The following is a 26,900-nucleotide window of genomic DNA, read 5'->3' on the forward strand; positions in this document are numbered from 1 at the left end:
GCTTCCATACACGTGTCATACTGGCACCAGTAGCAATAATTTGAAACACCATACAGATGTAAATCTTAGCAGTAGCATTAGCAGCCTGTAGCTATAACCAGCAGCAGCAGTATCGGTCTTATATCAGTGGCAGTTTTTGAAGCTGTCACCCTCTCCTCTCCTATGTGTTGGCCACTAAGCCCAGTGTCCCCTCTCCACATCATTTCACATGTGCTCTCCTATATTTAGCAGCTGTGCCCTCTCCTTTGTCTCCCCGCAGCGATCGGCCGGACGCTGATCCCACGATACTTCAGCACGGTGTTCGAGGGAGGGGTCAGCGAGCTCCACTACATCCTCAAACACTCCAAGGAGTCCTTCCACAATTCCTGCATCACCCTGGACTGTGATCAGTGCACCATGGTCACCCAGCACGGGAAGCCAATGTTTACAAAGGTAACACCTGACCCCTCCGCGCGTCTCCCACCATGAATAATTGATCACAAGCTATGATAATGGACCAGACGAGGTGTTTAACTGGTGAAAGATCAAATCCATTCACAGCCGTTGATTCTCCTTTTTTCTGTTTCATCCCTGAGTTTTCAAGTCGTGGCTGGTGGCTCCACAGTCGGATATTAGAAGATCTATGTGTTATCTCATACGTCTGTTCACTATTTCTGAAGCAGTGGATCCTTTTGGGAATGACTGCATCGCAATTTAGTGAAATTTAAAGAGTAACTCAACACTAAATCCACTTTAGGTAAATGTGCATTTATTTAATTCATGTCCCTTTCTCTAGTTTTCATTTTTCCACCCTTTCTTAGAGAAAAGTGAGTTATTTTGTTCTCTAGACTCTGAAAAACACCCATTTTCATGTAATTCTCAGTTTGAATGCATTACATGAATTTATGCAGATGGCGTGTTCAAGCTGAAATATCGTAATCAGGTGCTTTATAAGGCCGTAAAAACGTAAAGAATTTAACGCTTAGCTCCTTAACTTCAAAACCCTCCTGTTGAAGGTGTCGACCGGCTCTTAAAGTCGACACCTGGTACTGAAGGACAGGGACACGAGTAAGATCTTCGGGATAGCACGGGTTTGGTTTTGCCGTACAAGTGATGCACAGACAGGAGCAGGAGAAAGCAGAGGAAACACAAGTTGCTCAGGTGAGATAATCCGAACCTGACACCGAGGTCTTCTGAACGCGCCAAAGCTGAGCTCATCTGCTTTTGACTTCGGGGAGCGAATCCCCCAGCGAGCGGGAGTGAATATCTGCTCCACTACAGTCTGATCCAGATGGCTAGCTGACTCTTAGTGTTCTTCTGCTGACTCTCTAAATGAATCTGAGGCCAGATACCTTGTCAGCGGCGAGCAGCCGAGCTAAAGGGATTCCATGTTCCCTGTACCATGAACCCTGAGCTACAGCACCGGACCGGATTGTTCTGACATTAAACAGCTATACGCCGCCTTGTTTTCAGGATTGACAGTAGGCTCTCACTTGTGTGTGTGTGTGTGTGTGTGTGTGTGTGTGTGTGTGTGTGTGTGTGTGTGTGTGTGTGTGTGTGTGTGTGTGTGTGTGTGTGTGTGGCGTGCAGAGTCTGAAATTAACTTTGTGGCTGACCTGCCAAGGGCTGTGAGACTAAAAAGGAATTAAAAAAACATAATTGAGAAAAAAAGAAAATTTTTAGCAAGTCATTTTGTCCTGTTATTAAGATCTGAAATCTGATTTTGTGAAAAGAAAATGATCAAAATGTGCCACTGGGTTGAGATCACATGACAAGTTTCCAATGCAAATGACCCTAATTCAAGAATTCCTTGGTATCGGGTGTCATTCCGGGGTCGTGCTTTGTCTTTTCTTGAAAATTCCTTGTGAAATAGAAAACAGCACCAGCGACGGATTTACTGCATATTTTGTTTTTTCTCGAGTTCTTTGTAAAAAAAAACGAATCTGAGTCAGAAATGACTTGACGCAGATGTTTTCAGTGTTAAGTGGTTCACAGGAAAACAATAGAGGATCTTTTTTTTAAAGGTACTTTTCGGCAAATGTCAGTGTGATATTCTAAGGATTGAATAAAATCTAAGAAACTCGATGTTGATATAGTCGCAGTTAATGTTTTAACGATGTCGTCTCGTCATCATCTCGTCTTAGTTATCGGGAGAAAAAAGTTATATTCTGCCCTGACGTCAAGATGACTCATCAAAAGTTTCACAGGAAGAGAGAATTTTATTAAAACAAAACCCATTGCATGTATTCTCGGATATACAGTGTATTTAGTAATAGACTGTTTGTCAATATAAACATATTTGGTCATTGAAGTATTAACTTGTATAAGAGATTAATATTATTAATCGTGATATGTAATAGTTTAAAGTCGTTTTCTATAACTAAAAACATTTGCATTACTACATAAACGTGCAAATGTGCCACTTTACCTGTGTTGAACTCTGACCTCCGTATATTAAACAAACAGCTGTAATTCATCACATTTCAATATGACTTCCTGAAGAAGCCCCTTTGCGATCGTTCACACGTGAGACGTCTTGTAGTTGCAGGACCTTTATTTAGCAGAGGCTCGGTGTCAGTTCACGTGAGGCAGGTGTGTTTACACGCTGCTGCATATTCACACGCATGAGCGCCTGCATGTGGGGATCCTGAGGTCACGTCGCTGTACATTTTCAGCAGAGGTGGTTTTGAATCCATGCAAGGGGGGGGCTGGAGGTTGGGTGGGGGATGGGCACGAGGTGTGTGTGTGTGTGTGTGTGTGTGTGTGTGTGTGTGTGTGTGTAAATTGGTAAAGGTGGAGCAGGGAAGCGGGGGTGGGGGGCTCTTTGTGTTATCATATTAGTAAATGAAAACGTGAAACATCCACAATAACGCACACAGGACATTTTTCTTTAAATGTTGCTGTTGTTGGATTTTTGTAAACAAGGCTCCACCTTAAAAAAAAAAAAGAACATTATATAAATATAACGAGTGTCAGATATTAACCGAACAGGAGCAGCAACACAAACGGTCGAGGCCCCGGTCAACAACACACACACACACAAAAAAAAAAAGAAGCTAAATTTGATGCTGCCAGCGCTGCTCTCTTTTCATCTTCACCTAAATTGGATGAGAAGAATTAATTCATTAGAAAAAGAAAGAGGGGAAGAAAAAAAAAAAAAGAAGAAGAAGAATTCCAATAACTGCGCGTGTTCTCCCTGAGCTCAGAGCAGCCGGGAGCCTGCAGCTCTGGAGGCCCGAATCTCAATCAGCTCTGCCTCGCCTCGCTCTCCTCCACCCACCCCCCCGCTCTCTCTCATTCCCCTGCCCGACTCGCTCATTCTCCCCTCGCTCTCTACTCCACCGCTCTCTCTCATCCTCCCCTCTTCTTCTTCTCTGCTCCCCCCCCCTCAACCCCCGCACCCTGCACCCACACACACACTCGCATCCTTCATCCCTAGAGAAATCATCCCCAGCTCCCAACTCGCTCTCTTGCTCTCCCCCTCACTCCTGCTCTCTCTCTCTCTCTCTCTTTCTCTGCCTGTCTCTTTCTTTGCTTGTCTCTCACCCTCTCTCTCTCTCTCTCTCTCTCTCTCTCTCTCTCTCTCTCTCTCTCTCTCTCTCTCTCTCTCTCACTCGCTCTCTTTCTCAAAAACTCTAATTCACATTTGCTTTACAGGCAAGAGCACATTTAACGAATTATTCTACTTGATTACAACTTGGGTCTCATGTTTTTTTGTTGTTTTTTTTTAGGCTAAAGCTGTTTTAGCCATTGTTGTCCGTCAGAAATAACGACACTAAAGTCCGTGTGATTTGAGACGCTGAGAAAAGACGGATGTGAAAACTGTGATGATTTCAGTTCAGTTTATTTGACATCAAATTTATAAATAACAGGATTAAAGGGTAAAACAATACAGATGATGAAAACATAGCAAATGGCCTATATGCTTTGTCTAGGTCACAGCTATAATACATGTTTATGTAAAAAACCTGCAGCAAATATATGTAAATTATAATTTATAATCATTATAAGGATGTTAAACCTACACGTCCATGTTTTCTGCTGTAAAAACCTCGCAATGACTTACAATTTTTTAGCAGAAATGAAACTGGATTCGTAACAATCGTCATTTCTCACCATCTTTTTGCTCTGACACGATTTCCCTGTGTAATGAAGGATAATAATAGAATTTGTGGGTGTTCTCAGTTTGAGTTTTACTTCCAAATAGCCTTGTTTAAATAAGTCAACCAGCAGCAACGAGCTGTCGTCAATCTCATCTTCAACATGGTTTTTAACTTGGTGTTTGATGTTATTATGGTTTCACGTGTTTATTGATAAATGTGACCTGAACAGAACAGAACATGCAGATGAATCTGTCCTTAAGTCACCTCAGGCTGCTGCAGATCTACCTGAGATGTGGGTCTGATCCCACTGAACCTCATCAACATGATAACACTGTGTTTTCTGATCCCAGCGATAAACCTGGTGACTTCAATGTTTATCATCACTGAGAGAATGATCTTTACCTCAGGTCCGACTCTCTGAACTGTGCAATATTCATTTCTGTCGGTGCAATCCAATGGAGCATCAATCCATTTCACTTTACATATATTCACACTGAGCATTTTCTATTTACACTGTATGTATTAGTTTGTATTCCATATGTATTTTTCTATATTTTTATATTTCTTACACATATAAGTATTGCATATTACTTATTACTTTACTGATGTCAAATTTGTACTGCCCTTGATGCTGTAACACTGCAAATGTCCCTGTTGTGGGACTGATAATGAATTATCTTATCTTATCTTATCTTATCTTATCTTATCTTATCTTATCTTATCTTGTCTTATCTTAGAAAACAATGGACCAAACTGCAAATATAGGGTTCAACTTGTAATAAGTTTAAAGGGACTAAACTCTGAGAGAATAAAGTCATAGTTTTATTATAATTTTGTCATGTGGTACGTCATCATTTTGTGGAGCATCTTGTTAAATTATACTTTAGTATTTGTCTCACAAATAGCAAAATACTTCATCTTTACACTAATCAGAACCACAATATCATAAGAATCAGGAGTTAGAAAATATCGTGCAAGAAATTGTCTTTTCTGAAGAAAGAACCACACGGACTTGGAGGAAATTGCCTCTGTTAAGGAAGAGGACATTTTTGGTATCGGTGAATATAGTTTTTTTTACATCTGCGTATTACTCAAGGTTTCGTAGTTTCTCAAGAAACAATGACACTAATGATCAAGATTCTGGATCCAGAAGGAGTGGATGTCTGGCGAGCAGGGATTTTCCTTGTTACTTATTCCTAAAAATATATATTTCTCATAAGCATGGCCTTAAATGTCAAAGCAGGTTCTTGCTTTTCTGAAAACAAAGAAACGATTGATTAACAAGTTGATGCTACAATGACACAGATGGAGAAAGTGAAAGAATATGATAAATAATTAAATGTAATGTAACAGTGACAAAACCATTTTTAGAATTTCAACACAGTTTCTTGTCTTCTGGCTCCATCTCCACCTCATCGCTCGGGTGCTGCACGCTAACGAATGGGTGGGGTTACGGCGAGGGGGTGCTAAGAGTGGGTGGCGTTCTCCAGGTGGCTGCGAGACAACGTGTGAGCGTTGGCAGGTCGGCGAGGTGTTGACAAGGTGACACGGGGCGCCAATTTGACCCGAAAGCCCAGCGGCCTCCCGGCACTTCTGTTCACTGCCCAGCAGGCCCCTCTTTCCCCTGACCGGTGTGTGTTGGCTCACAGGCCACGGCCCTTGTTACCGGTGCCCAGTCGGGGGCCGCTGCATGCTGGGAGGCGAGCAGGGAGCAAAAAGGCGAGGCAAGTTTGTGACATCGTGATCACAGCACAAGAGAATTTAATTCCCCGGGTGGATTTCTTTTTTTTACCAGTGGATGTGTTATCAGCGGCCTGAGGTTTCTGGGATCTGCTTGGATTCAGGTTCCTTTAATTGCAGACACAGTCGAGATGTAATTCTTATATTTCTGTGATTATAGATATTCAATTATATTGATGTTAGCATTGCATTGAATTGCCTCTATTACTGAACACGTCAATCCTCCTGCAAGGTGTGACAAAATCCTAGTTGTCTTAAGTGGTTTTATTACCAGTGGGACTTCTTGTGTTTATTTTGTGTTGTCTGTGCCCTATTTGTCTTCACATAAGGGTTTGGATTGCGACAGATGTATCATGAGATGTGCGATTGCTCTGTTTACTTATGCATTGATAACATGAATCAGATTATTGACTGGATATCTACTCGTCTCAGGTGCTCCTCTAATTTAACCCCACTTGTTTGATTTGTGTGATTGCTTATGGCCGCCTGCAGTTATTGCTGCAGTGTCTGTTTAACGTCTAACCGGGGACTCTGACATCCCTGCTCGGTGCCGACAGCGTGTGGAGGCACGTGTCTCACAGGTGTGCGTCACTTTATTTCCTGACTCTGAAATACTTGAGGTAGATTATTAAATGAGGTTCTCGGCTCCGAGTTAATTGACAGTTTGACTGATGAGTGAGTTTCGGAGCATGAGACGAATATTAATGCTTGAGACAATTAAAAGAAATCTGTTAACGATATAGCAGCAATATCATTGTTTATTCATATAAACCGTATCAATAAGGACGGTAAGATACTAAGATATGTCTGTGTCTATAGTTTATTTTACTTTTTGTTTGGCCTATACACAATATTGATGTATATCTGCTATAATAAGCCGATGTTTCCACCTGAGGTTCAATGTTTCAGTCGTCAACTGGACCCATTTGCTGTAAACACCATATTTATAGCATCCTTCACTTATTTATGTTTGCAATAACCATAAATAACAATTAATGCTGTGATCTAAATATGAATGTCAGGCTCCTCTCTCTGTCCCTGCAGCGGGCCGTGTTGAGTTACTGTGTTTATAAGACATGTCAGCACCTCCTTGCTATATAATTGAGGATATTTAGTCAACTTTGAACCTATTTATATGCACCGGAGGCGGTCATGAATGCTCACGATAATCGATCTAATGACCTTCGGCTCCTCGGCTGTTAATAGATTGTCATGTTAGAGTACAGTATTGAATAGTGTCTGAGCAGCGGGGCGCTGTTATTCTTTCTGGCTCTTTTGAGCCGGAGATCCCTGATCTCAGCCCCGATGGGTGGAAGATTTATGACCCCGCTCTTAAATCAATGAGGGACTCTCTGTGAGGGGCCGTACCGTTTAATGGACCACTTTTTTAATTTGAGGGGATATTCCTCCTTTTTAGTTTCCACGGGGGAACGGTATTTAGCTAAAACAAAATATGCCAGTATTCTATTTGAACCAGTTGGGGGAATAAATAGCTTTGTGTGATGGAATCGACACTGGAAGCCTCAGTCGCATCTGTGTGGTTAATATATCTCTGCAGCAGTTTGCCACAAAGACAAACTCCTGCACATTTGTTGCAATTAAAGTGATTCTTATTGCTGGTCTGATTCAGGCTGCGGGACAATTAATTCACCAGTTTCAGAGAGGCAGAGAGAACTAAGAGCTATAGTTGAGGCTATGAGACACAGTCGGTACTATATGGAAAACAGAATCAATAGTGCTGCGTGCTTTCACTGAAGTGCTCCAGCACCTGGAGAACATCAGGAAACGCTGGTTCACTGGTGAACACAAGTTATTTCACTGCTGCTGGGTAAGACCACAGAAGCACTAAAAACACACATGCTGGAATTATGTAAAGGATAATTTATTTCTTCATACATGCCCGAGTGTTTTGTCCTTTAATAGGTTTTAGTGGCTCAAGGGGGAAGAACCTCTAATGGCCATGATTTCATTCCAAGGAGGAAAAGAAAAAAGTACAACATGGGCTGAAAACCTGGGGGTCCATGATGATTATTTAACTCACCATACAGGGAATATGTATAAAATGCTCCTGTAAGAAAATGTAGCTTCATCATTTGGCTTAAGTTTATTTTCTTTGGAAAATAATCAACATCTTTGCTTCTACAGAGAGAATAAACTCTGGATAATGCCGTTATTAGCTCCGTGATAATGCTTCTTTTTCTTTCTGACATAATCCAGTGGGTTTTAGATGGTTTATTTATCTTAAGAAGTGGAGTTTAAACACATGAAGGAGAACTTAATCCTTCTGTCCTGCTCATAAATCCAGAAATCTCCGTCAGTCTCCGTCTGTCCTTCAATTTTTCTCAACAACTGCTCATCCAGTAAACGCCAAACTTGGCAGGTGTGTTGCTGGGGACTTGAGAAAGTGGAGTATTTTCCACTGGGAAGTACTTTGTCGGAACCTAACCCGAAACCATTAACCCCATTTATCACCTGCGGCAGCGAGTTTAAGCTTTCACCCCTTTGAACTTGGGACGGATTTCCATGAGACTTGGTGGTATGAGTATGAGCATTTACCTTTATGGCCAGGATAGTTGGGTGAAACGGGGGAGAGAGAGTGTGGGAAGGCATGCAGCGAAGGAGAACTGCCTCCTATTCACTGGGGAAAAAACTAGTTACTAGTTTATCTAAAAAACTTAAGATCACCAAATGTTGAAATACATATTCTGGTTTACATCCACACTAGACATCGTTGTGATTCAGATGTCGAGGTGTTACGAGTCTTTCTGTCACTTTCAGTCTGAACTCTGAGGTCAGCTGTCAGACAAACTGCTGCTGGAATTAGAGTAAATAAAAAAAAGATTTTCATTGTCCATTAAACACCAGGGATTATTTCTAAATATTGCTTTAGTCTAATCCACACTTATCAAGCTGAGACAAGCCAAACGTCCGAGCAGGCAGCAGAGCCCAGATGTGCTTGGATGTAAAACCACTGTATCAGCTCGGAGCTGAGTCACAGTGAATAGAGGTGTTGATTTTCCACAACATTATGTGTCTACTGGTAGAAAAAGTCAAATTACAACCAGAAGTCTCTCATTTATAAGTTTTCAAGATATAAAAATGTATTGACCTGAAGAATTATTTGGATATAAGAAGGAAAAGAGATTAAAAAGTTATAAATAACATAAACATTACAATATTTTATACTAAATAAGTGAATTGGGCAAATATTGATGTGACGTGTGTACGATATAGTTAGAATAGAAGTATTAATAATATATAGAGAGGTGTTCTGTAGTTTGTAGCACTACAATGATGGGCGGCCAAAATTAGAGAGACTCCTTCCACAATAATAAAACACAATTCAGCTGCACCACAAACTACAAAATGGTTTTACAGTTCAATCAACACTTCTATAAAAAGGCTGCAAAATAACAGAACATGACAAGATAAGATAAGAAGTCCTTTATTAGGACTCACTGTGAATTGTTAAAACCAAATAGAGACGTCCATGTAAAAATAATAAAAGAGGAACCAGTGTCTCCCAGAGGTTGCCGCTGTGTGTTTTTTGCCTATTTAACAACACCAGTAATAACTGGTGCCACCTTATTTCATGTGTTTCTTTAACCGTGGAACCAAACTCTCCCTCTATACGTACTCATTGTGAGCTCAGTTGAAAAACTCCGGAGACGCTCGGCTGCACAAAGACTGAGAACATTTTACATTTTCAGTCGAGGCAGCAGCTCCAGCCTCTATTTATTCGGCTTCTTTTTTTTTTTTTTACTCAACGTGTTGGAGTTAACGGTGGAGCACGTGACCAGCAGGGGTGGGGGTGGGAAGGGGTGGGGGGGTGGGGGGGTTGCAGTATGGCCGCTAGCCTCTTTCTTGTTGATCCTCAGGAGACCATCTGCGCTGGGGGCATTGATTAGAGTGTGTCTGGTGGGATTACATCTTTGCCGTTGCCATGCCAACTAATCAGCTGATTTTTTTCCCCCCCCTCTCTCTCGCTCTCTCTCTCTCTCTCTCTCTCTCTCTCTCTCTCTCTCTGCCTGTCTCTCCATTTCTCTCTCTCTCTCTCTCCTTTCTCTCCTCTCGCTCCCTGGTTGTCACAGCAACGAAATACGGGAGAAGCGAAAGGGCCCCGGCAAGCGCTGAATTCAGCTAAAGGGGCGAAAAAATGTTTTCTCCCCTCTCTCTCTCTCTCTCTCTCTCTCTCTCTCTCTCTCTCTCTATTTCTCTCTCTCTCTCTCTCTCTCTCCCTCTCCCTCTCTCCCTCTCTCTCTCTCTCTTCCTAATTGGCAACTCTCTCTGACCTGAAGTTCTTTTGTCTCTGGCGTAAACACACCCCTCTCCAGATTACATTTATTTTCACATTTTAGAAATAGCGGGATGGTGGAGAGGCCCAAGGACAGATGCTCTGAATGAGGGAAGCGAGCAGAGTAAATATTGGGAGCATAATAGCTCACTCCCTGCAACAGAGTCCTTGAACAAATTCCAAAACGGACACAAAACGCTTCCAGGGTTGTTGTTTTTTTATTTTATTTTTTTGTTCTGTTTTATTAAAATCACGCCTGGCCAATAAACGCTGATCCCTGGTCAGCTGACGGTGGCATTAAAAGCCAGTTAAAAGATCGCTGGGAGGAAACAAACGCTAACGACTTGTGTGTGATCTCTGTCCAGGTTTGCACGGAGGGCCGGTTGATACTGGAGTTTGCCTTTGACGATCTGATGAGGATCAAGACGTGGCACTTTACCATCCGGCAGTACCGGGAGCTCATCCCTCGCAGCATCCTGGCCATGCACGTGAGTGTGACATCACCAACACGCGACAAAGACAAACACCCGGGTTCTCGGGGTCTGTTTTTCCTGAACCCCAACGAGGGTCCCCCACTCTCGACCAAGACACTTTCTCTTTTCTTTTTTTTATCTCCTCCTGAAGTTATTCATGAGGATATGAGGTTTAAACGCCAACAAAGCAGTTTGGAAGGGATTTTTGCAAACCAATTTATTTGCAGACATCAAAGGGCACCGAGGATAAAAAACAGGGCCCTTGTCTGAAAAAGGAGAGAGAGAGAGAGAGAGAGAGAGAGAGGGAGGGAGGGGAAAAAAACAAGGTCGAATGAATAATCTGCTTAATTCCACTAAGTGTAACACACATTTAGTCACTGGAGCTGTGGAGTGCAGCCGGAGCAGAAGGGGTTTCTGCTGTCTAATGATTTTGAACTGAGACGGCACCATATAGCTCTGCTGTTAGGGAGAAAAACACATTAATGAAAGAATTAAAGAAGCCACATATACACTGGCCCCTGCATTACAATGTTATTCTGCTTCTCCCCTTTCAGACACACACCTCTTCAGTTAAATCGAGTAACATGTCCCCTCCACACACAGGGCTGAGAAATGAAATGTACGTATAGATCAACGGATTAAGATCAGGTTAATACATACAAGTGTTATGTCCTATTATGCTTAAAGATATAACATGTGAGAATCCTGCGTTAAAATGTCTAAAATGACTTGACAGCTTCGTGACACCATCAAACTGTAGGTCTTTTGTTCTTGTTTGGATTGAGAGACAGACGTTACACGTTGTACGTTTAAAAAATAGGAAATTAAAACAACTTATTGCTGTAGGGAGATTGTTCACATGTCAGAAAACTGTATATTGTTCATATACCGTTAATTAAAGCTTCAGATATTAGAGTAAAAGTAAAATGTGTGGTTTTAACAGAGAAGTCAGAAGGTTTTGGTAAGAAAACAAAAAAACAGCGACGGTAGAATATGCTCTACATGCATCTCCTCCCTTTTTGCTTGATGAATAAAACTAGATTTTTAACTTCAACATGTTCTCTTCACCCAAACGGAGCTAAAGGTGCGTGAGAGGCTGCTCTGCCTCCATCGCCATGTTTCTTTTTTGGCCAAATCTTCGTATGAATTTCACTCACCAATAAATTGGCCCCTGTGGGTATTCACACTAATTCCTAGAGAGTGGGATATTTCGGGGGGTATCGTGGGTCCTGGCCAGATCTTCAGTGATTTGTGTGTGTGAGTTCACTCTTTTGATCGCTGCCTGGACTAATGAAAGCAGAGACACACTCGGGAGCCAGAGTAGGAAAGTAGAAAATGCAGCTATACCAGAACACACCTTCTGATTCCAGCTGAACTACGGCTCTTTCTCTATTTTTACCATTAATTATTTTGGTTTTGAGGAGTTCATAAAGAAGAGAACTGTAGATTGTATTTACCACCAGTGACTCATGACACCACTTTCATGGTCTGGGCTGGAAAAATACATCAAAAGTAATTAACTGAATAAAAGTACAGGACTTTAAATGTGTAAGCTTCAAATTCAACAACAACATGAAACCTGAACATTTATTGGACCTACTAGAATCCTAATGGTAAGCAGAATAAAGTGGGTTCCTGTATTCAGGATGTACAAGCAGTATGCAGCATTTAAAGGTTTATTCCATAATAATATGGACAAGTTTAAATGTTTTTTAATGGACAGTATTTGTCAGTAGTAAAGTAAAGATTCTCCTATGGAAACATATTTCATTTTATTACAACATCTGTTATGTAGGACAAACATCTGTTATGTCTGTTATAACATCTGTTATGTGGACAAGACAGAGGCAGGTTAACACCTGCCACAGGAGATGATGTTAAATACATTAATACACAGTTAAACTGCTCTTCACTGCATTATTAACCATTTACATATTGTATGTATGTTGCTTATAAAGGATAAATATGGGCACTTTTGCTTTATACTCAAGTCAGTGCTGTGAGTACTGCAGTTCTTGTAATGGCCACTAGATGCTGACTTTAGAAATGTATCTGTATTGAAGTCTTTACTTATATTTAGTTAGAATCAATTTAATTTCTTCGACAAAACAATCTGGTCTGAGTCATTTCCAGTCGTTACAACGTGTTTTGATGATGCTCCACTAAGCAGAAATATGTTTGAGGGTGTGATTGCTTTGATTGACAGGTGTCTCAGGTGTTATTACTCCATGACAGTGGAGAAACTTAAACTTTAATACGTCCCTTCAGAAAACTCCCGGTAACTTTGTGTACAAGTACTCCAAGTTAAAGTCCAACCAAAAGTACTCCCAGCAAAATGTAATTCAATTATTAAAATCCTCTCAATATTGAGAATAGCCTCCAGAGTCACTGCTGTGAACAGCATTTTAAAGTTGTAGGGTTTTTTTTACACTATACTGTTCTATCACATGGGTTTTCTTTTTTTATCAGCTGATCATGTGTTGAAGAAACATCTCAATATGCAAATTACCTAGTACTGTAAAATAAGTAAAAAAGTTGAATAACCTATTTCCCTCTGTAACGAGGAGTAGGAGTACAAAGTAGCAAAAAAAATGCACAAACACAAACACCCTGCAGGAGCTGCACATCATTTCAAGTGACATTACGTCTCCCTCCCTAACATCTGCTTCACCCCCTCCCCTCCTCCCCTCCCAGCCACCCACACACACACACACACACACACACACATACACACACACACAGACACACACATACAAATCCCTTGTACACACACGGCGTGTCGAGCAGTCGTGTGCAACTCAAACCCTGATGTAAATATACATTAAAATTTATGGCAGCAAAACACAAAACAAACAAATAATACATCACGGTACCGATGTAACAGCTGTTACAGTAAACACAGTGATATTAGCTTAAGAGACGCATATACACTGTAATGCATCATATTAGTGTTTATATAATGAATCCATAGGGGGGTAAGACATCACAATCTTTTTACTCTAGGTAGTTTAACTTGTATAGTCTCATCTCATCATATAAAGTAAAGTATAACCCTGATTGAATAAGTTGTATTTAAAGTTCTTCTTGACTCCTCTTACATTACGTTTGATACGTGCACTATGGCCGCCTGCCTCTTATTTGGAATGGCCGCCGTGCATCTTGAATTCCGAGAGTGTGTCTCCCTGCAGCTTGTGCTCTGTTGTTTGTCTGCCTTCGGCCCCTTGAACCGAGCGTCTCTGTTGTCCCCGCGCCATATGTGCCAGTGTTTACTCGCACACTCTACAAATTGTTGACACGTCTCTTGCACCGTCGCTGCCAAGACAAATTTCTGTACAGTGCGTTTAGCCTAATTCCACTTGATGAGTAAAGTAAATTCAGATTCCGATCTGCCCGGGCTGCCAATAACGCTCGCTCGCCCGATCCCCCCCGTCACTCGCGTGGGGGCCTGCTGACGGTACAGAAGGGCTCCCTCGCTTTTCCTCTTGACTCTCCACCGCACAGAGAGATGCGAGGGGAGATAGAATTATGCATTTTTCATGAGGCGCTGAATGCAAGCGAGCTCTCTGCCTCGGCTCAGGCTGGGCTGTGTTTTGCTCCGTCAACACCTACAGCTTTTTCTATAAATTTGACTGCTTATTCCTGGAGCGGCAAACAAGCTCAGTGAATAATCATGTGTCTTCATGGGATTTTTTTTTCAATCAGATGTCTTCCTATAATTGGTACCTTTGCTTTTTTTCTCCCCTGCTTAGTTCTAATTTAATATTTGTTCTTCACTCCTACACGTTCTCTACAAACACACGGTTTCAATGCACTTTCTATTTCACAATTAATTGTGTCCAGTGCTATTTTCTAACGAATTTGACGTGTGAATAATACAGCTCACATATATTAATGATTTACATACATTAAGCATCAAACTGAAGGGTGGGTCACATGTGCAGATTTTTGTATTTGCTGGTTTTTCCACGAACTGAACGTGATTGAATTATTTTCCCCCCGCAGCTCAGACCCTGTTCACCGACATCATCGAATTCGGTCGAGATAAGAAAATCGTAAACGTGTGGAATTTTAAATGGGATGACAAACTAATATTGATTAATTAGCCCACAGTTTGACAACAGCGTGAAATGAAGGCCAGAAATACTTCCATTCAGATTAATAGAAACTGCAATAACCGTTAAACAGTTGCATTCGTGACTCGGGGGTGTGAATGTGTCGATTGTGCATATCCGATGGAATTAGCCAATTAGCCTTAATTGCCTGTAGACAATCCTTTAGTTGTAGTCAGTTGAATGCAAACATAACAACATATAGACGTGTTATGACACACGTGTTTGTATGTGCTGTGTACGTGTGTAATACTTTTCTTTATTTTTCATTTCTCTGCTGCTGACTTTACAGGCACAAGACCCTCAGGTGCTGGAACAACTGTCCAAAAACATCACTCGCATGGGTTTGACCAACTTCACCCTCAACTACCTCAGGGTAAAGACTCAGTGTGTGTGTGTGTGTGTGTGTGTGTGTGTGTGTGTGTGTGTGTGTGTGTGTGTGTGTGTGTGTGTGTGTGTGTGTGTGCGTGCGATGTCTATGACTGTCATTCTGCTTTTGTTTTGTTCTCGTCTTCTCACACTTACACACGGAGGAACAATTCCTGTCCATTTTTAAACCTATTGATTCATGTCACTGATGTTTTTCAAACAAAATCTCTGATTCTAATGTGTCTAGACGTCATGAAGCTGTGTTTAGTATGAGGAATATTACATTTCTTTGTCTTGGCTAATATGGTTCTTAAAGTGAATCGGTAATTCTTTTGTCAAAGTTTTTAAATAAACAGGTATTTTGCAATGTTTGAATATTCAAATTCCGTGTTTCTCTCCTCTCTCATTCTCTCTCTTTAGCGTATTTGAGGTCATATCATGACTGTGAATGTGACTCTTTGTCTCTGTCTTACAGGAATTGAGAGCTTATGTGCAGAATGCGTTTTATCACTGTTGGCTGTTTGAAAACTTGAGTGTATAATTTCCGAAGTGCACGGCATCAAAACAACAAATAAGCACTTATTTTTTTCTGCTTTGCTCTTCTGCATATACATGTTTTTCTACCTGACCGCAGCAATATAATTTACGGAAATGGGAAGTATAAGCCGGCTGAATACATTAGTGATTATTTCACAGGCTTTTATTTGTGTATGTATGTGTGTGTGTGTGTGTGTGTGTGTGTGTGTGTGTGTGTGTGTGTGTGTGTGTGTGTGTGTGTGTGTGTGTGTGTGTGTGTGTGTGTGTGTGTGTGTGTGTGTGTGTGTGTGTTCTCCGACGCCACAGTTGACTGACAGCTACGCTTTCCAAATGGGAGAACAAGAGCGAGCGCGAGAGAGACGGCGAGAGAGAAGAATTAATTGGATACAGAAAATTAGCATAACATTAATGAACGCTCCCTGTTGAGACTCATAATTGTGAAATGGCGCGCGAATCGGGGAACGGCACCTCTGCTGCTTATAATAACTGAGCGAAGAAAGACACACAGAGAGTGGGAGAGAGGGAGAGAGGGAGAGAGGGAGAGAGGGAGCAGGCGCTTTTTTTTTGTTTTCCTCTAACAATGATTTTTTCTATATGCAGAAAGCCACTGAAATGCCACCGACACGAGAAAAAGGAAGACACGTAATTCAAGTATCTGTAATTACACAGTGAAGATTTAGTGTTCGTCCTCTATTCCAGGGACTCAGATGGTCAGTACTCCGCTAATAAAACAATGACACGGGGATCAAGCCTTGTGTTTTTTGCTGTTCGCTGACAACGTTCGTTTTTTGAGAAAGAGGTTAAGTTGTTTGTGTCTTTGAAGAGTTTGGAGAAAATTACTTGCACCGCCTCAGTGGCCTCCTGAACCGGAGATATTCCATAGGAACCCCCCCGTGTGTTTGGTAAAATTGGTAAATTGGTCGACTTTCCCAGAGCAAAAATCTGGTTTAATTTTCATTTGTACAGAAAATATTCCTCTTAATGATGATTTAACCTTGTTTCTGTCTTTTTCATTTCACACCTTCAACTAGAATCTACATTTGAAACAAGACTTTGCCAGAATACGACACAGAAATTTAAGATTTAAAATTTTTTTTGGGCTTTTGATCGAATTTCATTTAACGACTCACACTTCAATTAACAAGTGAAATGTTCCTTTAAGCAGCATCCTTTTGAAACTATTCTGAGATTTTAAAGACATTAACTTACACTGTTGCACAAGAACAAAGCAAATATCACAAGAAAATCTGAAATTACATATTTTGATTCTAAGCAGAATGTAGATTTTTCTTATTTCTGAGTCCAGAGATCCCAGTTCCCCTCATTGGGAACCGCTGGAGTTTAGTCGCTGTTATTCAACATGTCAAACATTGTGCAAATGATACTTCCCCCGACTGTTATCATGGGTGTCAAGGTAAAACACACCCTTTCCTCACATTAAACTGGCAGCGACGTGTCTCTGGAAAAGGCCTTTCCCAGTGTTTACCAGTCCTTCCAAAGGAGACTGACAGTTTCCTGGCTGTGGGGTTACAACCGACCTTTCTCACACACGCACGCACACACACACACACACACACACACACACACACACACACACACACACACACACACACACACACACACACACACACACACACACACACACACACACACACACACACACTCACTATCTTTTTTTTTTCATTTGGAGTATTTAAGCCTTTCCATGTATCGGAGCTGCCGGCTTCCTACTATTCAGCCTGAAAATAGCCCTTGTTTTCAGGCTGAGAGCCAGGGCTTGTTGGCTGCGCTGTGGAGGGATATTACTGTGTCAGGAGGGAACTATCAGAGGAGAACACGGGATTAGTCTGTTGCAGGGATGTTCACTTTACCTCGAGCTGCGTGGCATCAAAACACAGCCGTCCTAACGGAGGGAGCAGCGGCAGACATTGTGTTTGTGTAGGGTAATTTGACGTAAGCAGCCCGGCCCACGCTTGTTAGCAGGACTGGTTTAAAAAGCCCCCCGACTGCACGCCAGAGCGTTTTGAACATGGGATTCCAGGTGTTGTGAGGTGATGAGCATGCTGATTAGACCTGACATCAGAAATGTGGAGGTGGCGCTGTGATGCTGAAGGTCGGGCGGGATCATTTGAGCATGCAGGGAATGATTAACAGTGTCCTCTCTCGCAGTAATGACTATCAAAGTGCCCTTGAGCAAGTTACAGCTTTGACCTCGCAGTTACGCTCACTTTGGGAAACACTAACAGTAACTTTTCGACGACCGCTCACCTGGTTAGACATTTCCCTGAGTCCCAGCTGTCAATCATGATGTTTCACACCGTTTCTAGATCGTCGAACTCTGGATTTGTTTCCTTAAAATTACGTTTTTTGACACTATCACCGATTCCCTAGGGAATAATTCATAAATCAAAAAGAAATAAGGCAAACTTAGGGGACTGATCTCTATGAGTTTGTGCAATTAGGTGCAGCTTGATTGATTGAATTGTTTATTATATTAAATTATCATTATATTTGTTTATTTGTAAGTAGTTGAATCTGACTGAAAGACAGATCACCATGTGTGATATTCATATTAAACCACCAGGAGGCACAATCCTTAACATTCTCACATTTGTTCTGTGGAGTTTGCTAATAGGTCGTCACCTCCGCCAGGGAAATTCTGTATTTGTTTGTCGTTGGTTTGAAGAAAGGGACTAATTTCCACTACATTTTCTGGAGGGTAAGAACCCATTCAATTTTTGGAGAGGATCCAGGCTCACTTTCTGAAACGTGCAGGGATCGGGGCATTGGCCTTGGCGGAGTTATGAACTCTCCAGGTTCCCTTTAGTTGTTGACGTAGTTTCGTTACATAGGCTGAAAAATGGTGTATTGATCAGCGGTCGTCCAATCACTGTCCTCTGACTGGATGATTTCTGCTGGTGAAGAAGTCGGGCTGACCCGCTCCTAACGTTATCCAGATGTTGAATCTCTGGATAAGCTAAGCCTGACGTATTAAAGATGACAGGCTGACCCCTGGTTCCTCTCGCCGCAGATCACCAGAGATTTACAGTTTTTTCTCCTGACTGAATATTGTACTTAAGGTCTTTTAGGTGGAGAATATTGTTGGAGCGCAGTGTGGGAATGAGGGAGAGCGCTCTGTGTGTTCGCTGTGTTTAAGGAGAGAGAAGCCAGACAAACGTGTGTGTGTGTGTGTGTGTGTGTGTGTGTGTGTGTGTGTGTGTGTGTGTGTGTGTGTGTGTGTGTGTGTGTGTGTGTGTGTGTCTCTCACATTTTACTGTGAGTTGTAAACAGCTCAACAAAGACAGCTCATATTAAAATGTATCGTCCTGCCCATCTTTCTCCTTCTATCTGTCTCCTTGTCCTTCTATCCGAAGCGCTTGACAATAAACCTGTTTTTTAAAGCTTCTTTATTAATAGTGTCCATAAAAAATAGATTTACTACAAAGCTAATCACTCAAAGTCAGCGTGCTGTGATTAATTAAGCAACAAACTCTGTGTCTTTATGGCCCCTGTTTCTGTTCTCTCATCAGATGTTGAGAGAATTTGGCTTTACACTGACACGCTTGTGTGGTTTGTCCTGTTGTGTCCGCAGTTGTGTGTCATCCTGGAGCCCATGCAGGAGCTCATGTCGAGGCACAAGACCTACAACCTCAGCCCCCGGGACTGTCTCAAGACGTGCTTATTCCAAAAATGGCAGAGAATGGTAGCCCCACCAGGTAAATACCTCAAATCGTTACTGTCTAATGAAAGAACAGGTTCACGTGGATCAGCTTTTCTGCTTTTCGCTTAAACTCCAGATAATTGTCTTGTCTCCCTCAACAGTTCAGGTCTAAAAATCTTTTTATTTGATGACCACATAACAAAAACAGTTTTAACCATTTACTGTAAATAAAGATGGACGACAAGTTTCCACTTCCTGCCACGATGGAGAAATGAAGCCAAACTATCCCAGATACAAGCGCTGCCATCTCCTGCATTTGGAGTCGGTGCATTAGCGATCGGGGGGGTTGGAGCCACGTTAGCGAGATCCCACCGATACACGCGCTCGACCAATCTTGAGTCAGTCTCAGCTGTCAATCATGATGTTTACACACCTTTTTTTATAGCATCAAAAAACGAATTAAAACAAAACCTATTAGGAACGTGAACACTTGTATAATAATCAATCAGTGTGATAAGAACTACACAAAATGACAGACACCATCTTTGAGAACAATTTATTTGACCTTTTAGTTTGGTCCGTGTCCCGTGCAGCGACATGGAGGAGGCAGGGTTTCTGACCTATACCGCAGACAGCCACCAGATGGCAGTCGAGATGCTTTGGCTTCACTTTTTATGTACAGTTTATGGTTTAAACAGACATATTTACATTTTCTAAAATGCTGTGAATTCAGTATTAAGTGTAAATCATTTCCTCGACCAAGATTTATTTTTAAAAAACTGTATTTTTCTCTCAGACTATGTTTCTATTGCGTCACTTATGTTTCCAAATTAGCCTTTAAATTTGTCTTAATCCCTGGAGTATGTTTTGTCGGTCAGGTATGTGAAATAAATCAGAATTCCGGGGGTCTCCTCTCGAATCTCGCCGATCTGAACGCGCCTCTCAGTTTTTTTTCTATGATTGATGTTTTAAGGGCGGTTTCTGAAAAGTACCAGGCTTAAATTGGCTGTGAGGTCTCAGGCTGGGAGAGAAAAGAGTAGGCCGAGTTTTTTTTTTTTGTTGGACACATTGGAGTGGCTGCAAATTACTGCAATGCTTAGCGAGCCGTGACGAGATGTCTTTAAAAACCAACACCAGTCAAAAAGCCTTTGACTCAGACCTGTGTAACTTTAATTAAGAGTGCCGGGTGTAATCAAACTAGTGGATCCAGCTCCCCGGCCAGCGGCTCCCTAGTGTCAATGACGTTCTTCAAAGAAAAGGAAAAATCATGGAAAGCATTTTATGAATATAAAGTCAAAAGGAAAAAAAAATTACTCCTGTACTGATGGTTAATTTTTCACATGGAAAGAGAACACATGAAATGGCTGATGCACGTTTATATCATACTCAGCTTTCAATGGTATTGTGGTGTCTGCAGTGCTTGTTACCCTCAGCTGCGTATTAGTATTTTTATTTTACATTCAATTTATCTCAGGTTCAATTCGTCCCTTAAACCAGAACTTAAGTTTGTTCGATTGTTTAAGACGAGTGTTTTTTCAGGGTCGTCTCATGTCATCCGTCTTTATTTTGACTTTGCAGTTTAGCTGGAATTGCAGTTTTCTTAATCGCGAGCTTGTTATTCCCCTTTTTCCTGCAATTCTTCTCCAGCCTGGAAGCTGGTTGGGATCTGGCCAGGAAGGAAGCCACAGGCGCATTTATGCTCCGATAAGTCCTTTTGGTGGAAATGGAAGTGATTTTAGTGCGTCACCGGCTTCAGCATTGAAGGAAACCGGTTTGATAACAGAAATGATTGTCTCTGACAATAGGCCCACTTTTATTTTTGCACACACGTCTGTCAAAGTCAGGAATCAAAAGAAGAAAGATGCTGATAACAACATTTTTTTTTAAAAATCCCCTTATTGTTTTGGCTCTGATTTATAGTTTCAGTTTTGTTTGTATCACCAGTCGCTGGTTGTTCTAACTGAATATGAAAGCATCTCCCTCGGTGTGATTAGTAAGAAAAATGTATTTCATTTTCAGACATCTGTTTGAAGATCACAGCAGTGTTTTCTTGTCTCACTTGAGATTAAAAGGAATAATGTTTTCTAACAAATGTTGGCAGAATTCGCAAAAATCATGTACTCGTAAATTATGCACTACATAAAATTCCTTTATAAATACTAGAATCTCCAAGATCTCTATTAACCTGTGTCATCACTTTATATCTTTTTTTTTTAATAATAATGACTTCACTCACGGTGTAATTGCACCTTTAGGAATTACATATAGCTCATAATTGGAAAAGCATAAGTTTCCCCTGGTGTTAAATTGCATCTGTATCCCACTGAATGCTCAATTATGTCTTTGCCTTTTTCCCTGTTGTCATCTCTGGGTCTCATTCTGTGTTCACTTGTTTTAAAATGATAATTATTCTACAACTTGGATTGAATTAAACTGATTCTAGCTCCGGTTTCAGCTGGACACCCACAGAACTTCAAAACGGAAATATTTCCCACAAATCACAAAAAAGGTATCTTCCCTCTTACAGTGTTGATTGTGCACGATTACCATGGATGCACGTTGGAAAGATATGACTAATGAATGAATGAATAACAAAAAAAAAACATGTTGCATATGCTGGTGTAATGCATGCAAAGACAGATTCTCTCCAGCGCCGGCTACAACTAAAAATGATTAAACCAATAACATGGTCATGCTCAGGAAATCGCAGCTATAGAAATGCAAGAAATGTGCAAGAATGGACGCGGTGGTGGGAAAGAAAAAAGCACATTCAGTAACACAGACGTGCTTCCTGCCACAGCAGAGCAGTTTTAATCTGGCCCGTGCTATCGAGGAACGTGGCAATTGGTGCAGCACTGAAATCATTAACAAATTTGCATTACGTCGAGCGTCAGGGTCCATTGTTGAGCATTTATGCAAATGAGACAGGGGTTATTTCTTACTAGTGCATGTCTGGGAAGATGCTAACGCTCCTGCGGTTTCACCTCTGCAGAAAACAAAGCACGGATCGTTGTAGTCGGTTCTGTGTTTGTGCGTTTGCTTTCTCTTATGAGTATTTCAAATTAAGTTTGTCTGCGCGTTTAATTATGATGTTGCATGTCCAAGCCTCTGCTGCATGACCTCACACACATACACACACACACAGCCCTACACCTTGTCTCTGTATGTATGCGTTATGTTCTTTGGCATGGCCTCTGTTTCTCCCTGCAGGTCGCGCCAAGGCTGAGCCCGCCCGACAGACGACCACGAAGAGGAGGAAACGGAAGAACTCGGCCAGCAGCGCCAACAGCAGCGTGGGCACCACCGCCAGCAAGAAACGCAGCCCGGCCACCAACTTCAGCCTCTCCAGTCAGGTACCTGTAAGCATCAGCTCCACTCGGTTTGCCTCCTCTTCTACTCTATATGTCTCCGCACACGCTTGTTTGCTGGGTTACACAAAGGCAGGAGAAATTCCTAATGGTATTGCAGCTATTAGGTTTGATTTATCTGCACGAATGAGAGAGAGAGAGAGAGAGAGAGAGAGAGAGAGAAAGCACCAGGAGGAGAGGGTAGGAAAGAAAGTCGAACCCGTGCAGTGAGACAAAGAAACCCCGAGGGACGTGTATGAAAACATGTCGCCCCACAAGACAAAGAGAGAAAACATCAAATATCATAAAAAGTGACACAACTGACATTAAAATCATCAAAGCAGAAAAATAGTACAAGAAGAGCTAAATTTATAAATAACAAGTGAAGAGGGTGAAATTAAAAGTGTTCCTCTCGCTGCTTTGTGTCAAATCACTAAATGGTTGCTACTCGCTTAATTTTCCCGGCAGTGTTTCTCGGAGTGAAACTCTCAGAATATGTACGTTAGAAAGACCCAGCTGACCCCCGGTGCTCGAGCAAGTGGCCGTAGCCTCCGGGCTCTTGGATAAATAAATAAATAAAAGGTTTGAATCTCAGGTCCAAGTGGGAAAATGTGGGCGGGGGAGAGGAGTGACACATTGCCCTCTCTCCGCAGCCACCGCGCTTGAAATGCCCCTGAGCAAGGCACTGCACTCACAGCAGCCCACAGGGATGGTAGCTTGTATTCAGCAACTATAGAACTGTATGGATGTGAAGGGGCGGTGCTGCTGCAGATATAAATACACAAACCAAGTAAAAATAACTACATATACAATCTGAAAATGTCCTGTTGTATTTTAGTGACATTGACTTACTTGATGAAATATTCCACAAATTTGTTAAGAGTACATTTTAACTCCCCTAACGAATATCTATGATTTGACCAACCAATAAAAAGTGCATTCAAGTGTATGACACCAGATTTAAATTCTCCTTATCTGAATTTTTGTTTGGATCTGCACCAAATTTCACACACACCAAATATGCCTGATATTTAACATCAATAACCATTTATATATTTTCTAAGTGCTGCTAAACACCCTCTTGCAACGTTAAAGAATGAGAATTAAAAAATCCTGGATCCGATCCCTGATCCGGATCTGCACCAAAAATGAAATCCTTCCACCAAGTTTCGTGGAGATCTGTCCAGTAGGTTTTTGCGTAAACAGACGTAACCTCCTGATTTCCCTTAGATTCAATCAAGCTGCACCAAATTGCAAACACAATCATATCAGTCTCGTAAATGCAGATTCATTTCCTAAAGATCTTTGAATTATTCCCTGGGAAATTGGTGAAAATGTAGAAAAAATGCCTCTCACAATGTTAAAGAAAGTAATAAAACATTCCTTGACTCATCCCTTTTGTCCAAATCAGCACCAAACTCTTATGGGTTTCATCTCATGGGCCAAACTCAAACTCAAATTTCACGAAAATCAGCTCAGTAGTTTTTGCATAACCCTACTGACGGACAGACAAACAGACATAACAAACCAATATCGATCAGTTATATTCCATCTATTCATTTTCCTTCTGCTCAGGAAACTTAATCTACATAAAGACATCTGTCCTTAAAACTGTGTGTCCTGTGTGTCCTGAGCATGAATTGTGTGATTTCCCTCCATGACTCCATAACAGGCCACTTGACACAGTCTGAGGTTAAACAGCCTCTTAAACAGACGAGTGTTGCACCACGTTTCCCCCCCGAGGATTCGCCCGCCGCCGCTGCTGAGTTTATTCCAAACGCTCTTCATTATACACATACTGTATTATATTTACACTACTGCATCCAATTTACTTATTTATCCTGCGCCCACTCGCTGCACGTCGCTCCATCTGCGTTAAAAAGTGTGTTGAAACCAAACATGACGTTAAAGGGTCGCTGCTCGGCGTTAATGTGTGTTCGTCTTCTACGCCAGGACTAATTCTGCTTAATGGGATATTTAAAGGGTGCTAATGCTTTTCTATACTCACACACCGGGTTGAGTAAAGCAAGCCTGTCTCCACAGAAATTAAGTGTGTGATTACGGTTTGAAGCACTTTGAGATCAGGGAAAAGGTGCGTGAGTGCGTGAGTGCGTGCGTGCGTGAATAATACAAAACACTTTATCCTTTAAGGTTCATGACGTCGGTGTGAAGTAAAACAAAAGCAACACAAGTACAGTAAATAAAAACGTCAGTATATGTTTTGACTTAAGACGTCGAGTTCTTCGTGAGCCTAAACTTAACAATAAAAACCACATGTTGTCGTCTAATATTGCAAGAATGAAAAGAACAAATGAAATATGTTGTTCTCTTTTGGCAGCTCCCGCGGTGATTGACATAATTTCCCTTTGATTAAAATTGTAAACAAGACTTTATTTTTAGTTTTTTTCCCCAAACATATTTGTCGTTTATTAACATGGCCTAATATTTCTATGTATTTTCCAGTCGTAGGCTATGGGGACACCATTAGGATGTGTCCTTTTATAACTGGATTGGACTTCTTCCTCTGGTACAGGTCGTTCTTCTCCACTTTTGCACCCTCACGGCTAGAAAATATCATTTACCTCACGTTTTTGAGCAGTTTAGAAGAACGCACTCTTTCTGCACACACCTATGCAACACACACACACACACACACACACACACACACACACACACACACACACACACACACACACACATTGTCCTGTCCCTCTATATTCTGTCCCGCAGTTAACTGTCCTGTCATCTTTTGAGATTTGCTGCCATCACTCTCTTCATGTATCTGCTTCTCTCCATCTCACACATACATAATGTAGATCTCACACACTCACACACACACACACACACACACACACTCACACACAAACACACACACTCACACACACGGCATGTGCAATTGTTTTCTCTCTAGAAGGCAGTTTGGCTCTATTCCAGCTCTCATTATCACTGATATCTGTATATACCCTCCACCCCCTGCCCTCCTTCACATGCACAAAGTATACTCCATCAACGCTCCTCCCTCCCTCCAGCCCCCACCCACCCACCTACCCCAACATGCACACACACACAGACACACACACACACACACACACACACACACACTCATGCCTCTTGCATTCACACGCCTCTTAAAGACTGGCAGCGGCGTGGCTGCTAACATGCTGGTTACATATGTTGCGCGCCTGCTGTCTTTGTCTGAGAAGTTGTTCGTTTGTGGCTCAGCACAAGCCTACGTGAGCCCAATGACAATAAGGAGTGGACCCTCACAAGGGGAAAGGGGTGGGGGGGGTGGTGGTGGTAGGATGGGGGGTGGGTGGGGGGGTTACCAGCGGCTGGAGGAGAGGAGGTGTGGGTGAGGGAGGCGCAGGGCGTTTATAGAATGATCAACACTGACCTCCAGTGGCTCAGATTGAGTGTTTTAACGTGTGTTGTTTCTCATTTCAATGTTGTGAGTTAACTCTGGTGGAAGAAGTACTCTGATTGTGTACTGAAGTAAAAGTATCAATACCACAGTGTAAGAAGTAATCCATTACAAGTAAAACGACTTGCATTGAATATTCTGTTTAGTTCTTTCTGTCCCTCAACTTTTTTGACAACCCTTCTTTCGATTAAGTTCAAACTTTGGTGTATTTTTCTGAGGAGCTCAACATAAAAACACTCATTTGGTTCTTCCACAGAAATCACATGACACTGGTGTCAAATTGTAACACAACTCAAAGTTTTGGGTTTTACTATTAATTGGCGAAGACATAAGTCTTATTAATGTTTAATATTTGTCTGTGAACTTTAAAACTTGGCCTTGTTTCTAAGTGATTTAATTTCTGCAGTGACAGAATTGCTCTTTAAACCGAGCACCACTTGGATTTGAAGCTTTAATGTATTGAGTATTATAGACCTTAAAGGATATGGCTTATTCCTGATGAATACAGTAAAAAGACTAAATCTGTCAGATTAGCATCCAAAACCTATTATATCTTATTATCGAGCTCAAGTTCTATCTAAAAACTATTAAAAACACATCAGTGAACCAAACTGTTGCATGAGTTGATTCCTTCTTTACCAAAAACACACACACTAGTGGACCAACACATTGTTGAATGTTGTCTTTTCAAAGGTTTTGATGTATGTTGACTAAAAAAGAAAATTATTCCAAATCTTAAGATTGCTGTATTTTGTGGCGTTCTTTTTTCTCTTCTTTTTCTTGATGAAATTGTCAAGAAACAGATCAACAAAAAGAAGAGTGACTTAGGAGACAGACGTACAAACAGATAGCAGGAACATGAAGAAG

The 26,900-nt window shown here is 41.5% G+C and overlaps 1 protein-coding gene across 4 annotated transcripts in view; it reads left to right on the top strand.

The window, feature by feature from the left end:
- The window catches only part of ldb2a (LIM domain binding 2a), an 85,367-nt gene that overhangs the window by 54,923 nt on the left and 3,544 nt on the right, over positions 1–26,900 (top strand). The window contains exons 3-8 of one of the 4 annotated variants that reach the window (XM_034598432.1): positions 260–432; positions 10,482–10,604; positions 14,991–15,074; positions 19,197–19,320; positions 21,709–21,774; positions 22,476–22,624. In XM_034598432.1, the coding sequence (XP_034454323.1) occupies positions 260–432; positions 10,482–10,604; positions 14,991–15,074; positions 19,197–19,320; positions 21,709–21,774; positions 22,476–22,624 (719 nt within the window). The remainder of the gene's footprint in view (positions 1–259; positions 433–10,481; positions 10,605–14,990; positions 15,075–19,196; positions 19,321–21,708; positions 21,775–22,475; positions 22,625–26,900) is intronic. The other 3 variants (XM_034598433.1, XM_034598435.1, XM_034598436.1) reach the window with 3 other exon arrangements.

This window comes from Hippoglossus hippoglossus, chromosome 10 (genome assembly GCF_009819705.1).
Source record: "Hippoglossus hippoglossus isolate fHipHip1 chromosome 10, fHipHip1.pri, whole genome shotgun sequence".
Lineage (NCBI taxonomy): Eukaryota > Metazoa > Chordata > Actinopteri > Pleuronectiformes > Pleuronectidae > Hippoglossus > Hippoglossus hippoglossus.